At 37.3% G+C, this 15837-nt stretch overlaps 1 protein-coding gene across 11 annotated transcripts in view; it reads right to left on the bottom strand.

Annotated features, from left to right (window-relative positions):
- Positions 1-643: 643 nt before the first annotated feature.
- The window catches only part of atp2b2 (ATPase plasma membrane Ca2+ transporting 2), a 604494-nt gene continuing 589300 nt past the window's right edge, over positions 644-15837 (bottom strand). For 7 of the 11 annotated variants that reach the window (XM_052017134.1, XM_052017133.1, XM_052017136.1 and 4 more), the window contains 3 exons: positions 14584-14691; positions 13551-13733; positions 644-3256 (listed from right to left, as the gene is read on the bottom strand). In XM_052017134.1, coding sequence (XP_051873094.1) covers positions 2945-3256; positions 13551-13733; positions 14584-14691 — 603 coding nt within the window. In that variant the 3' untranslated portion in view covers positions 644-2944. Of the gene's footprint in view, positions 3257-7584; positions 7635-7801; positions 7980-13550; positions 13734-14583; positions 14692-15837 lie in introns of all 11 variants that reach the window. The other 4 variants (XM_052017144.1, XM_052017140.1, XM_052017141.1 and 1 more) reach the window with 2 other exon arrangements.

Raw genomic sequence — 15837 nt, 5'->3', positions numbered from 1 at the left:
CACCACCTATTCATTAATGCCCCTGCTAACTCAGAGGTTCCCATTCCACTCCTAAATCTACATCCTAGATCAGACCATTTCCTGCTCAAGTGGGAGCCAAATGCTCCTAGGTTTCCATGTGTAACCTCTTACCCTCATAGACATCCCATCCCAGCCAATATCAGGGCCAAATATTGTTAAGCTAAACTGCCCCACAATCTAGATGGCAGTCAGCCAGCAGGAAATGCAAGCTGCCCAGAATTTCTGTAACTGGCTGAGTCATTAGTTTAATATCAGTGAAGTTTGGTCCATTGACCCAGATTAAACCAAGTTTATTATGGGACTTAAACTTGCAGTCATTAAAGTTTGATATATATGCTTCTTCATTGCATCATCAAATTGTTTCTACGAAAAATATGAATGCTGATAATCTCTTAAATTTGAAAACAGCATGAGCAGAACTATCTTTTGAGCAATAAGAAAAGGAAAGCTGAATGCAAGGCTTCCCTCTGTGCTGTGAATAACCATGAAGCTTCAGACATTATCAACAAAGGCCTCTTTGTAACATTTACCAGCAGCAACTGGGTTAATAAAGCTGGTTTTGATACTCACCCCAGATTTGAAGAGAAGACACAAAGCAAGGACGGTGACGTGAAGACATGTATGATTCATGCTGCTCTGTGAATTTATTAATTTTTTTTGTTTTGTTTCCACTTGTGCTCCTGCCACCAGATAATCTAATCATTTGACAGTTAGCAGCAAGAGCCAGTTCATGGTTTTCAAACTATAAAATAATTTACATCACATGGTTTACTGACTTTTTAAACCACAAACATTCCAGCAACACACTTGTAGGAATATGAGAATAACAATCATAAAGCATAACCTTTTTGCATAGTATTAAATGAACATAGACATTTAGTTCTTTATTTACAATTATTGTCTGGGTAAAAAATTCATAAAAACAGATGGATGAACTCATGTCATTGGCCAGACAGGGCCCATTGCCAATTGTTCTGCTGCAATTTTTTTTATTATTTATTATTTTCACAAAACTCATGCTGATAAATACATTATGTTGAAGCAAGCAAGTTTGTATTGCAGAATGATCTTAATAAGTTGATCCTTCAATTTCCCTCATTCTTGGCTGTCCTTCACTAAACAGATGCCAAAGAAACAAAAATCTTTGTAGCTTGTGACCTGTGGTAGTGACTGGCTGAAATTTCATCTAATTTGATTTTAAACGAAAGCTACATCACACATGCATGCCCACAGAAGCCCAGATTTATATGTGTCTTACTTTAAGTGTGTCTTATTTTATATGTGTTGCTATATATATACAAGATTTACTGGCAAATTCAAAAATGCCCGAACTCAGAATTACAGGCAAGTTCCTTTTTAGCAGAGCACAGACAGTTCTTCAATATTTTATCTTTCTAAATGGACCTCTGCAAGTCACAGAATCAAAGTGAAAGTTAAAAAAAAAGGTTTTACACTGCCCATGACGCAAAGATTGTTTTATGCTTACAGCTTGATAGGCATTTAGCCCCAATCCCCGATAAAAAATATAAAGGGCTGTTATCATCTTGAAGCGCTTTTGGTTTCACCCTTGTGACAAGCTTTTAATGGCCTCCCCTTAAGAAAGCATAGTTAGTAGATTTAAACCATACTGCTGGGATGGTATGATGTATTCAGTAGATGTCCGCAGAAAGACAAGCTTGATAAAACCACGCAAAGCACATCTAAATACTTCACAGAAAGTTTCATTCATATTTGCAGAGTGCCAATTATGAAGATTGTTCTTTAAAATAAAAACAAAATTAAAAAAAAACAAAGCAACCCAGATTGTTTTGCAATTTTTGACAGCCTTCAAGCTGTGATTTAAAAAAATCCAATTAGCCACCAAAGGGAAAAAAATTAGAAATCAACACAATATCACAAGATTTCAACACTACTTTGATTTTTTTTGCCCATATAGACAAAGCCAAATATAACTTATTTTGCAATCAGCTCTAATAAACCCATCACAAGCTTGGATAGTTACAGTTATTTTGAAACATCTTATTTTAACAAGCAGATGTCTATATATAGCAGACAGTTCAATCAAATTAACATTTCAAGTGGCCTTTGCGAGTCTGAGAAAGACCCAAATAAAATTCAAGCATTTATATGAAAAGAAAAAAAAATCCAGAGGACTTTAGGTACTAAAGGTATATTCTAGGAAATAAAGGAAGCCATGCTGCATTTTAGTCCACGATCATTTAAAATTAGTGTACCACTTTAAACAATATTTCCCTGTTATATTTTGGCTTCTTTGTTTCTGCTAGCAATATCTACAATATTTAACAAAAAAGCAGGCAAATTCAGTACACAATTGTAATGAAACATCTAGAATTCAATATTACAGATGTACTCAACGAGAAGAGCTGCTTGTACTACGTCAGCAGAACTTATACTCTACAAATAAACAAGAAAGTTATCTACAGGTTTTGTAAACAAATTACATTCTCTTAAAGACATAAATAAGTAAGAGCCATTAAGCAGGGCAACATGCCAAGAAACAAAGAAGATAAACTCTGTAGGTATTTCCATAAATGCTTAGAAAGTTCCTCTGTTCCATCGGTGCATTCTAACTGTGCAAGTTGAGCTTTGGCAAATTCAATTGTTAAAGTTTTTTTTCTTAAATTAATCTATACAATTAGTCCATGCCACACAAGCACTTCAAAAGTCACAGACCGTGGATTGGATAAATTGCCTTAGATGCACTCAGCTGTGGTCCTTCCAGTGAAATTTGGGAAATGTACATTCATGCAGGATCTCTATCTTGAGGAGGGTCAGCCAAACAAGAAATCACCCTTCCAGCAATTTCCCTTCTTGCTGCAGAGCATAGAAGAGCACGTTCAGAACAGTTTATCAGCCAGCAGGTTTTTTTTTGTAGATTCTGTTTTTGCACAGAAATGGGCAGCTAAAGTGATGTTTCCAGGCTATGTAGCGGGCTCCCAGGACTAGAAGAGGTAGCTGATTTACTGGTGTCAGTTGTAAGGTTTATTCCACTATCAATAGCATTGTTGTTTTTGTTGGGGGATGAGGGCGGACTGGAGTTTAGCTTAAGGGCAGCATCTTCTTCTATATCTGTATCATCGATAAGGGGAATGTGTGGCTGTGAGTCATCTATCCTAAACTCGGGATGGGTCATGAAGTTGTGAATTGAAGATTTCGATTCCGGTTTCTCTAATCCTTCATAGAGAGAGCTACGGAATGCCTTCACGACGCGGATCTGTAAAAGAGAAAACCAGGTCAAAGGTAAATGGGGGTTTCCAGTGACAGCTACAGAAGGGAAAGTAGGAAAACAATGAAGGGGCAGAATATTTAAGGCAGTGCGGTTATCTGAAGTCCACAGTCACTAGATTTTATAAGCACACACAAAGTGTTTCAGTTTCGTGCATAGTGGGGTCGGTGAGAACTGCAATAAAACTGGAAAAAAAGGCAACTGTGGAGAACTCATGGAAAGCATTGGTTAAATAAGCAAAGATCCAATGTGTGTAACCTAGTAAAAGCCACATCATTTGGTTACTTAAAAATTTAATGCAATGTATATCCATGCAGGTGAGATAATCTTGCAGTAGGTAGAAGGGTAAAAAGTGAAAAGTAGATTTAATTACATTTTAAGATATATATATATATATATAAATACATATATAAATATATTTATATATTCAATATGACCAACATATAAAAACATAGACCACATGGTTGCACAATTAAAGTAACTGCTCATTACAAGATGAACACTAAACAGAATGAAGAAAGCTGACTGCAGAAAATCGGGAGATAAAATGATGTTTTGCTGATGTAGATGGAGCAGCCAGGAAGCACATTGCTAGTCATCAGGAGTACAAATCATGCCACAGAACTAGAAGGCCATGTGTAGATGGAATAGTCTGGCACAGTATGGAGACAGCCATATTCAGAAGCCTGGTTATTTGAAACATTAACAAGCATAATTCCATGCACATTGGGGTAAACATTCGAGTATAGGCCCAGTGTTCTTTCTCCGGTCTCCATTAGGCCGTTTTTTGGACTGTATTGTTGTTAGGAATGTAGAAGTTTCTGATTTCTCAAAACAATCTTCCTGTTCTCAGTCAGTTCCAAAAAAGATAAAGATAACCTTGTAACATGTTAATTTGACAGTGTGGAAACAACTTCTGGCCAAATGGTTGGATTGTTACGCACAAAGACCTGAACTTTATTTTCGTTTCACGCATATTTCGTTTAAAGGGTTGATTCAAGCAGAGTCCCATTAACATGTCACAGGGTAGAGGATCTATTTAAACTGGCAAAACTGGGGGGAGGGTGGTTGGGGGAAGATGAAATAAATGTAGTACCTTAATTATGAAAATGGATTTTACTTAAGGTCAAAAGTTTGCACATCGTTCTGTAGCTGAAGGTATTGTTAATTGTGCTGATCAGCTCACATTTAACAGCATGATTTAAAATGTAAGCACTACTTAAATTTTTGAGAGAGCAAAATGCAAAACCACATGATCGGAATGTTGCCACAGTTCTCAGCTACTGATAACATCACAAGCAGACAAAATAGAGGTGTCATAAACATCTCCTTCATGCTCTCTCCTTTACCAATGTCCACATCTACCTATCTATCCATCACACCATTTCCATTTAGGTTTTACCAACAGTATTAACATCTTACCTCTGAATAAGCTCCAAGTACTGTAACTCTGTAGTTAATACCTGCACTGTAATACACAGTTTCTACATACATTCTTCTCATGATTTCACATTCCCCTCTATTTTTGTCACTGTATTTGAGAATTTCTACCTCAGTATCAATGTACGGAAGTATACAACAACATCCATAACATGCATTCCTTTCTCTATGTTGGTCAACATGGTATCTCAAAGGTTTCCAGGTTCAGCAGCTCTTACCCACATTGAGTCCTTTTACCTGCATATATAAGCTTATCACTATTTCTGCTTCTTTGACATTCATTTTCCCTCAATGACAGAGATACCTCTGATCTGAGAACAGGGGAAGACTTGCATCCTTCATGTCCTTAGGATGTTCTGAAGTACTTTGCTACTTTGGAAATGCAGGAAATAGCACCAGCACAACAAGCTTCCTAACAATGACCAGATAATTTGTCGTAATGATATTGACCAAGGTAAGTCAGTAAACTAGAGATAACTCTTCTCTGAGATAGTGCCATTGGATCCTTTATGGCTACCCCTGTGAGGTGACAGGGCTGACAGACATCACCTGCACTATACTGCACTGGAATGCCAGCTAAGATTTTTGTGCTCCAGTGTCTGGAGTGAGACTTGCACTCAGAGCTTAAAGTGCTCACAACTGAATCACAGTTAGTGGTGAATGCTTCTTCTGCCCTTCAGTATTCACCTTTGCAGTTATTATAGTGGCAGTAGTATACAATCATCCAGGGCGCTAACATAGTTTGCATATTTTAGGCCCTAGTCTAACAATTTCAGGCTTACAACACTTCACATCTCAAGGTCCCAACTTGCCCAATGATAACATGGGATAAGATGGGTGACAACAACTGGCGACTTCAGACTCCAGCTTGAAACCATGTTTCCTTCTATCCTCACACAAGCCTTTATTCCTTCATCCTTCAGCAGTTTGGAAACTATTCATTCTTCTAGTAACTCTGATAGTTTAATTCTACTGAACCATTTACTTGCAAATTACAAACACACACTCATGAACCTTTTCCATGACATCACCTTTAAATTATCAGTCTGTATAAATTTCTACCTAACAGTGACTTTCCTGCAGTTTTCAATCCAGGTGTTTAAGCATCACATGCGGAGACACTGTAACCATATTAAGCTAAATAATGATTCTGTTTAGCCTGCATCATTACTGACTTTCCATGGTGGAGGTCATTTTTCTGCTCTGAAGACTGAATAGTTAAACTCCTTCATTAATGCAGATCTTCCATTTTGAAATATCTATGTATAATACATAAGATGGTCAAAGCAATTGGAGTAAAACTCCCCATGAATTGGGGATTGTTGATTTTTCCAATCCAAGAAAAAAGATTTTCCATTTAACATTGGATTTATAAATAGTTAGTTGTTACTGTCAGGTTTTTAATGTTAGCTACGAAGGCAAAGTTTTATTTGTCTTCATGGTTGGACGAATTATAATTTGCTCAAAATACCATTGTTTTTTTTGTCTACTGGCAGTAACGGTAAATGAATAACAGTGATGCACATTAGCACCAACCAAAAGTCAGTGCAAAGAGAAAAATACAATGGAATTATTTTGAATAAAATATTCACTCCACCACTTTAGTTATCAGTATTCAAAAACCTTCAGTAAAAAAGTTCTAATTTGCTTTTATAGATACAAACTATTTGCATAAGTTCACTAACTGAATCTGTATCATAGATAGGTTTTCCATTCTGAAACAGATGAGGAATTAATTAGGTGAAGAACTAATGATAGAAAATAGTTGATCTGGAAGAGAATTCATAGAACACCAAGGCAATCAAGTACTACAGTCTTGACATCTTTAGATTTTCATATTCTACCAGTGCCCGTTTGCCAATTCCATATTTACCACATTGGGAAGAACAAGCACTAATGTGGTTAGAAATTCTGCTTTGCCCATTAAAATCAAGATACACTTTGACTTATTTCAGTTTTAAAAGAGTAAATGATTAGCTACTCATTTCTGGATTGGGCCTCAGATAGTGCTCACATCACATGTTCTATTTTCTCATCTAATGGAATAGTGATGACACCAATCTTATCAATACTTTGCTTGAAATTGCATTTTATTATGAATTTTGAAGAAATTGTCATCCCAGGCTATGAATATGAAACATGCAGTACTAAATTGCATGCATGCTTTTCTTTATCCCCCTTTGAAACAGCCAAGAATATTTCAGAAAAAAAACTTCAAAATGTGAGAATTTATGATCAATTGTTGCCACATTACTCAGATTTAGTCATATCATCTGAACATGTTAAATAATGACTGGAAACAACTGCCCAGGCACTCATGGTACAACCTGGGCAGTGGCCCTGGACATAGAATATAAGAAAAAGGACTCACAAAGCACAGGCAGGACAAAAATGAGTAAAAAAAATAAACTTTTTTTGTGGCAGAACAGAAAAACAAACAACAAGAAAATGTACTGTAATTTGACAAGAGACTTTGGGACAAGACTAGATGACAATCTCATGTGGTGGTCTTATTCTCCAGGGCCTTCTCGTCATCTGCTTCTCAGTCACCCAGAAAGTGAGGCGAGGCGAGGCTCAGGAGTGTCCTTGGCAGTGAAGACCACAATGGCTTTGTCTAAGATTTTGCAAGGAAGGAAACATAGTTTAAGTAAATTAAGCCCATCGTTATGTTCTTGATTTGCCTGGTTTGAGTTGCCACATGAGGGAAAAAAAACAAGAGACTGCATGTAGTTCAGATGACACACTGTAAATTAAAAGTTTTTTTTGGCATTCTGTGGGCTTATACTCGAAAGTTTACACACATTTTTAAGCCTAATATCTAGACTCATAGGCCCAAGCAGTTCACATTCATTGCAGGCTCGGGTCAGACTCACAACCTTCTTTCACTCCCTCCTGCTGGACCCTTTGCCTAGGGTTGTCTAGTCCTCTAGAGAAAACAAACACATTCACTTCAGACACATAACAGGTCGCTGAGAGGTAAATAAATAATATTGAACTCTACAAAAAGACTGACAAGACGATTAGTATCAAATAGTTAAAAAGCAAGTGGAGAGATGTGAAAGATCATCTTGTGCATTAAGAATACACACTCACGCCCAGCAGTAGCAGCAGAAACGCTGGTAGGAGAGGAAAGAGCATTGGGAGTAGATAACGATACGTGAGTAGGGCTAGAAATATTGGTTACATCTTGATTTTGGCTGGTAACGGATGACTGGCGCCTTAGAGCCCCCTGAAAGGAAGTGCCACTCTTGAATGTGTTGACTACTTCGATCTGCAATGGAGGAGAGAATGAGAAAGTTTGCTTAAGATGGAGATACAAGATTAATGTGCCAGGGAGCCTCCAATGCTCAAGCATGATTCAATTAGCACGAATACGCAGAACCCAAATCTTAGACAATCTCCCATCAAAATGGTAAATTTAAAGAAAAGCGTTCTTACTAATTTATAAACATCCAAAGTTAACCAAAATTGTAATGTCTTATACTTTATAACTAGCTTGTATTTTCATGCACAATACTAAATATATACATATACATTTTTTCAGCTAACACATAGATACATGAAGCAGCCAGGAATATTTCATTTCATTACTTTCAATGCGATAATTTAATTCTAACAGTTTTTGATTATTAGACGTTACTAATAGGCATTCAAGCTCTTGACAAATAACATGCTGAAAATGTAATTCTGTATTAACACAGCTTGCCAAATCTCATTTCAGAACATTGACCACATTTCATTATTTATTCATGGCAGACTGGGCACTTTAAAGGAAAATGCAATTACTCAACTATAACAGCAACCTACTACCATTTTCCTTCTAGTAGCAAAATGAAGCTTAAATCTGAATATGTTAAAGAACAAATTGATTGTGCACTCATACTCAAATTAAATTGTATATTACAATATTTCACTTGCCAGGTAAAATGTTTTTGATAACAAACAAATGATTTTCAGATTGGATATGCATGTCTCCACTTAAGTTTTTCTTAACCCTTTATAAAAGTGAACATCAGAAATGTTATAAATGGTTCTTCCAACGATTGAGCTGAAGGAAAGCATGAGTAACTATGCCATAAAGATGGCATCACAGCATATTTATTTATATTAATTCAAATCCACTTCATTGTAAACTGCGATAGTTGATTTTAGCTGTAGCCAATGATGTGTTTGGCATTTCAAGACTGCAGAAGGGGAAAATTAGCCAATAATCCAACTTCTGATCATTTTGCCTTTTATCCTGCTGGGCAAAGGAGGGAGCAGCTCAATGGTTTAATAACCTCTGTCATTCCTCCAGATCATAAAGGAAGTCCACTTGGATAGTCAATATAAGAACCACAACAACCCACAAAACTGCTTCCAGTACTAATCACCAAAGCAAAGGGTTATAGGAAGAAAGATGGAAAAAAATTCAAAAAAAGATAAACTTTATCTATTGCTCAATTAGAAATGCATTAAAATAATTCAAGATACAAATTCATTTTTTCTTTGAATTAAAAAAACTATATTTTATCAGTTTGAACACACAAATACTGTTAGAGCCCTCAAAGGGTTAAGGAGTCCATTGAACACAAGGGCATGTCATATCCATGAATTCTCCATCCCAGAAGGCTACAGATGCCCACTCACTGAGTATATTCAAGTCTCAGGTCAGCAGATCTAAGGGAATGGGAGGACATGGGAAATAATCAGCCATGATCAGATTAAATATTGGTGTTGACTTTTACTCCTGTTCCTATCTGTCATGTTCTCATGGCCCATAAAGGAACCTCCAGTGGGGTATTGGAGACAGGAAATACATCAAAGTTCTCCTATAATTAACTTTAGAACTGTTACTTACACAATTCTGAACTTGCATAGGTGCAAACTTTTCACAGGAAATTATATTTTTGTGTCAAAGATTCAAAAGCAGCTTCAACAAGCGAAATGTTGGACACACAATTCCTGCTTCTACTTTAGTGCTATTTCAGTAAACTAGTGTGGTAAGGTTTGCAGAAGGGTCTGAGCTGACAGAATATAATCAGACTCCAAGTTTCAATATTATGTTTAGAAACAATGACAAAAAATTTACATTTATATGACAATGAATGAAATGTGGCAATTATTGCTTGTCCTGAGGGATAGTACTCTGCCAATTATCCAATAATTTATTATGGGAAGGAAAAAGAGAACTTTCAGTCTCTCAAGGCCATTCAACCATTTAATTGTGTCATAATCTACACTATACTTAGCTGAACTTGTTTGAACTTTGGAAAATGATTGCATCTATTTTCTCCCAAGACACCATTTCTGCCAACTACCAATGTAACTCTCTGAGGACCTCTGGCGACAAAACAATTTGGAATAAGGTGTAATAATAAGATGTAATGCTTGTTATGATACCAATTCAGAATGCGGTGGAATACACCGCTCTGGACCAGTTAGGGACTTAAGAACATGGTATACAATTGCAAAATTAGAACCAGCCAACTTACTTGAGAAATCAAAGTAATTTTCACACAAAAAGAGTTGAAACTGAGGGCAATGTGATTGCTAGGAGCTTTTAAGACATGGATTGATGATTTTGTTGTATGAGGATTTCATGGGCAATAGCGATCATCATAAAATTATATTAAACGTATTCACAGGAAGGAAGAAAGAAAATTGAAAAATAAAAAAAAATAAAAACAGAAGAGAGACAGTTTCAATGATTTGAGAAGGGATCCAGCACAGGTTACTGAAACAAGGAGAGGACAGGAAATCAATATATGAAGATGTCATGGAAAACACAAGAAGATAAGAGCAGGAGTAGCTCACCAGGCCCCTCAAACCTACCCCATCATTCAATACAATAAGGCTGATCTAAGCTGCCTTCATCTCCACTTCTGTGCCAGTTCCCCATAACTCTCAATTCCTCAATCTTTCAAGTATTCATCTATCTACACCTTAAATCTATCTCATTATTTGGCCTCTACTATCCTCGTGGGCAGGGAGTTCCAGAGATTCACTATCCTCCGAGAGAAGAAACCTCTACACACAGTTTTATTTGCCCTTTATTTTGTAGCAAAGTTCCCTTGTTCGTGATACTCCCACTACCGAAAACATCTTAACATCTACCCCGTCAAGCCCCCTAAGGAATTCATAAACTTGAATAAGGTCACCCCTCATTCTTCTAAACTCGAAGGAATACAGACTCAAACAGTCTAGTCTCTTTTGAAAGGTCAACCCTCTCATCCTAGTGAATTTGAATTGCCTCCAATGCTACAATATCCTTTTCAGGCAAGGGGACAAACTGTACAATATTCCAGATGTGGCCTCACCAACACCCTGTACAACAGGAACAAAGCATGCTATTTTTAAACTTTAACACCTTCACAATAAAGCTGTTTGCCTTCTTAACTAATTGTTGGACTTGCCAACTTTATGATGAACTGGAAGTGTTACTAAAGTGATAAAAATGTCTCAAAAAAGACTTGCTTTCTCAGTATGATCTGGAATGAAGGTATAGGTGAACCTACAAAGATCTTTCCCTCTGTTGGGTCAGCTAGGAAAAACAGAGGATTTGCACCTTCTGCTTGATCCAGTGGCAAGGAGAAACAAGATGACTGGAGACCAGACTCTGCTGCATGGGCTTTATTGCAGGATTGGAGCCAATCCTCTGAACTAATGGCAATTACACTCCAGAACCGAGGGCACCTCAACCTCAGTGGTCAAGATGCAGCTTGTAGATGACACAGGGACTTGGAGGCTGAGCTCCAAAATATCATTGATTTGAACTTTAAAACATTTGAAGAGGCAGCATCACCTCTGACAACAAAGGTTCATGGCAAGACCCTGGAAAATAAGGACCACTGCTTCTTTTCACCATTGCACAGCATCACACAAAAATAAACACAGCTCAAAGCTTCAAAATAGGGCTGATATCAGGAAGTATACATATCTTTACTGGGAGCAAGCTAGTTTTCTAATAAACTTCCAGGAAGAATAGTGGAGCTAAAAGTTTGTTTTTCAAGGATTTTTAGGTTTTTTTCTCAATTTTGGATGGATGAAGTTGGCTGAATGTTTTGTTTTAAGTTACATTCAGCTTGCAATCATTACATAGATTAAATGACGGCTAATATAATGTGAAATGGAAATGTTTGACTTGTCCATGAATAATTTCAGTAATTTAAACAAATAACCCAGATTGTGAAAAACAATGTAAACTCAACCTGGAAATAAATGTCATTAAAATGAAACAGAGAACAAATCAGCCTAAGAAATAACCAAAAGAAATTCCGATGGTAAACAAGTTTTTCCACACATTAGTTAAAGAAATGCAGGCATTTCTAAGCTATTGTTATATTGGGTAGAGGATTCCAAAAGTTCACAAATCTTTGAAGAAATTTCCTTTCAACTCAGTCCTAAATGTGGGCTGGAACTTGCTGGAAACACTGACAGTTCTATGGAACTACAGGTATTTACTCTTGTAAGTGCCAGCAAGTGTGTGGCTCCTGTGTCATTGCAGAAATCTTAAACTCGCTGATGAACTCTGTTGGTGACTTCCCAGTTATGTTCCACTGTGAACTCCACATGGAAGAGCAGAAGGAATACAGTCAATTAAATCTTTTGAATTAGTTGTCTTAGCTACAATGTATTTAAATTTAAGCATTCACCAGTTGTTTTAAATTATGTATTTTTTTTAATTTTTCCATTTTTAATTGTTTAATCAATCTTAAATACATTTTTACAGCATTGTCAACACCACCTTTTGTCACTCCACTGGGGAAAGAATTCACAACTCTGAAGAAATGTCTCAATTCAGTCCTAAATGGCAGATGCCTCATCCCGAAGGCAGGGGACAAGCAGAAACATTCAAAAAACTTTAAAGCTTTGATAGCAAAATTAAGGGTGTGGATTTTTTTTAGTCCTTTGGGAGGGACTTGTTCTGGGCCACCCACCTGGAGCCTTAATGTGCCCAATGTCCTGGCACCAAGCAGGATCTTATCATTTTGGATCCAGGCTCATCTTTCAGCAAGTTTAGCTTTCTGGACACAAATCAGCAACGAACACAAACAACAAGTGAGGGGGGCAGTAAGTAACACTGTTTCTAGGCTCTTCATTCAAAGGGAACAACCTTGCAGCATCTACCCTGTCAATCCCTTTTATTGGTTTGTAAATATCAATGAGGATTCGTCTCATTTTTCTAAACTCCAGTGAATGTAGACGCGTTGTAATCTCTCCCCACAGCATTAACCATCATCCCAGGTATCCACCCAGCAAACATGCAACCAAATGTCGAGACCTAAAAGTTCCATAAGTACTGTTCATTCGGACGTGAACAAATCAAGCGTGGCTACCTCTGGTCTATACCAACTAATGAGGTGTACACAAGGGTTGCTTGAAATTCTGCAAGTCCTTTGAGTCACAAGCTTTTAATTTTTGACAATTCTGACTTAAAGCCTGATAAAATTTGGTAATTCAGAGAATTCACATGTTGTCACACAAGCCCAGTGTCTCAATATAGATCACTGGCTTTGACACTCTGCAGAGTACGTGGGCAACCTAAACCACAACTACAAAGATTTCAGCAAAGATGGATTCTTTATACAAAACTGGAAAATTAAATCCCTTCTGTCCCAGATCTTGGTCACTCAGAAGAGACTACGGAGAAAATTACTCAATGTCAAATACATAACGACAAAACTGGCATCACAGTGATACATTCTGGAACTCTCAATGTAACTAACATGCTTAAACACCTAAATGTAAAATTATAGCTGTGGCTCCATATTTACATCAACTATGAGTATGGATATGATGGCAGAATGTGGTTCTTTTCTAGAAGTTTAAAGTCTCAGGAACAGCATGACATTGAGCATACCTGAGTTTGGATCCGGTTTAGACCTCTGAACCAAAGTATCTGTCCACGTCTAAGTTCCCTCTCAGCATGATCAATTTCTTCAGCATCTTCATTAAGTTCCTCTTCTGGGATGTCATCCTTCTGAGTTCCATGGCCTGCTTCCTTCAGAAACTTCAATCGATTGGTGGGAATGGAGGATATTACCTGGAGGAAAATGGTAAATGGGTGCAGGTTGTTAATCTCACTTCCGTGTCCTTTTTCCAATTGATTTCACTGTGAAGGGAAGAAAATACAAAGACTCACACCATCCCCTGTAACAGTAAAGATCTAAAGGGCTGATTTCTCCTTTACACCCGGTGAACATTTAGTTCCCAGATATGAAATATTTGAGAAGAGGGCATCAGTGATTTGCTGGGGATTTCCCGAAGGTGCAAGTTCAATGGAAACAAGGCCAGAAAAGTGAGACAGGAGCTCTGAGATGTACTGTTTTGCCTTGTGATAGAAAAAATAGGCAGTTACCTTCAGGACTTGCAACTGACACAGTCAGGGCAAAGCACTTATAAATGGGTAGTAATCAATATCACACATATGGTTGCTTACTTTCTAGAATTGCCTGGGCTTTCCCAGGAGAAGATAACTACATTGCTGTAGATGTGGGATCACATCTCGATCTGGCAATGAACTAGAGAGGTTTTTCCAACAATCTAGCATCATTGCTGGTTTTAATTCAAGATATTTTATTTAATTAGTTGAATTTTGTCATGATGGAATTTAAATTCAGAACATTGGTCTGGACCTCCAGTTTACTAGTGCAGTGAATTGGTTACTAGGTTATTGTTCCTAGAGAACTTTACATGACCATTCATATTGTGAATGTTATCCCCACCCACATACTTCGGAGCCAGCCCAAAAAAGCTAGTTATTTAAGAAAGTATTTTGAAAGAACTCCTTAGATATCATTTCTCGCCAACATAGTTGGTACTTTCAATCGAGAAGTGAAAAAAATTGGAGATATTTTCAATATTTTTTTAATGTACTCAGAATAAATCATTACCTGTCCCCATAGCAATTCTCCCACTCCCAGAACGATGCACCACAGCCACTGATCGATTTGCAGAGGGGTACAACTGAAAGGTTTTCCTCCAAACTGAATAATTACAATCTGTATCAATTAGAAAATATTAATAGATCAGAACCTGTTTTTCAAAATAGGATGGTCATTATTTTTTTTTCTCTTAGCTCCTAAACTACTGAAATTATTGTTATACACGAGTTGAACCCTATGATTTGAAAGATGACATTTGTCATAAATCTAAAGCAGCATTGTAGTCTACTAAGCAATGTGCACAAGAGTGTTCCTGGTTCAATTCGTGGACTGCTTCAGGTCAACTTAGCTCTGTCTGGACAGCAGTGAGAGTGCTGAAATCAATATCAGTATCCTTGAACCTAAGAATGAAGGGAGAGAGCAATCAATCAAGTTTATTGCTTCTTCAAGGCATCACCCTTGCTGGTGCTAAAGCTAAATTGATTGTGTCAAGTTTACACATGCGATAGTCCCTGACAGTCAACTGTCCAGGTTCATTCATGGGGAACATTTGCCTGTAAATTGGCTTATAGATCCACCACTATATCCCAGCAGGTACTGGAGGTTTCAACAGAGGAGCAAATTAGAAAGAAAACTGGAGGAAGGAAAGAAAATGAAATACAAAAGGGGTTCGACTTGAATTGAATTATGAAAACTAAAAACATGCACTCCAGTATTAGAGAGGGATCCTATGTGGACTGGACCTGGAATATGATGAAAAGTTGCTCAGATATTCTGAACCACATACTGCTGTGTTGAAAAACAAACACACACTTTAAAGCTATATTTTACATGTCCGTTTTTGAGTACCAACTGGAATTGCATTTATCAGCATCTTAATAAACTCAAATATCATACAGCATCAATCTGAAGGTCAGAACTAGTGGTAATCCTCTAAATGCTGTGCCTGAGTCACTCTGGTATGGTGCTCTAACCCTAAACTCTCTAACTCAGGGATAAGAAAAATACTAACTGAGCAGAATGGTTAGGAGAAAACACAGACATAGTTGAAGAGCAAAGAGATGCAACTTTATCCAGGCTGCAAGATTAAGTAGTAACACTCCAGTCCAATCACTAGATCTAGTTGTCCAAAGACACCGGAAGGACTAGAGCACTTGTTGCAGGATTCAGTTTGTGACTCAAAGCAATACAAACAATCAAATACACTAATGGAACATGAAATTAAAACAGAAAATGGTGTAAGTACCCAGCAGGTGAGGCAGC

Source organism: Pristis pectinata, chromosome 6, assembly GCF_009764475.1.
Source record: "Pristis pectinata isolate sPriPec2 chromosome 6, sPriPec2.1.pri, whole genome shotgun sequence".
Classification (NCBI taxonomy): Eukaryota; Metazoa; Chordata; class Chondrichthyes; order Rhinopristiformes; family Pristidae; genus Pristis; species Pristis pectinata.
This window is presented reverse-complemented; position numbering and strand designations above follow the sequence as displayed.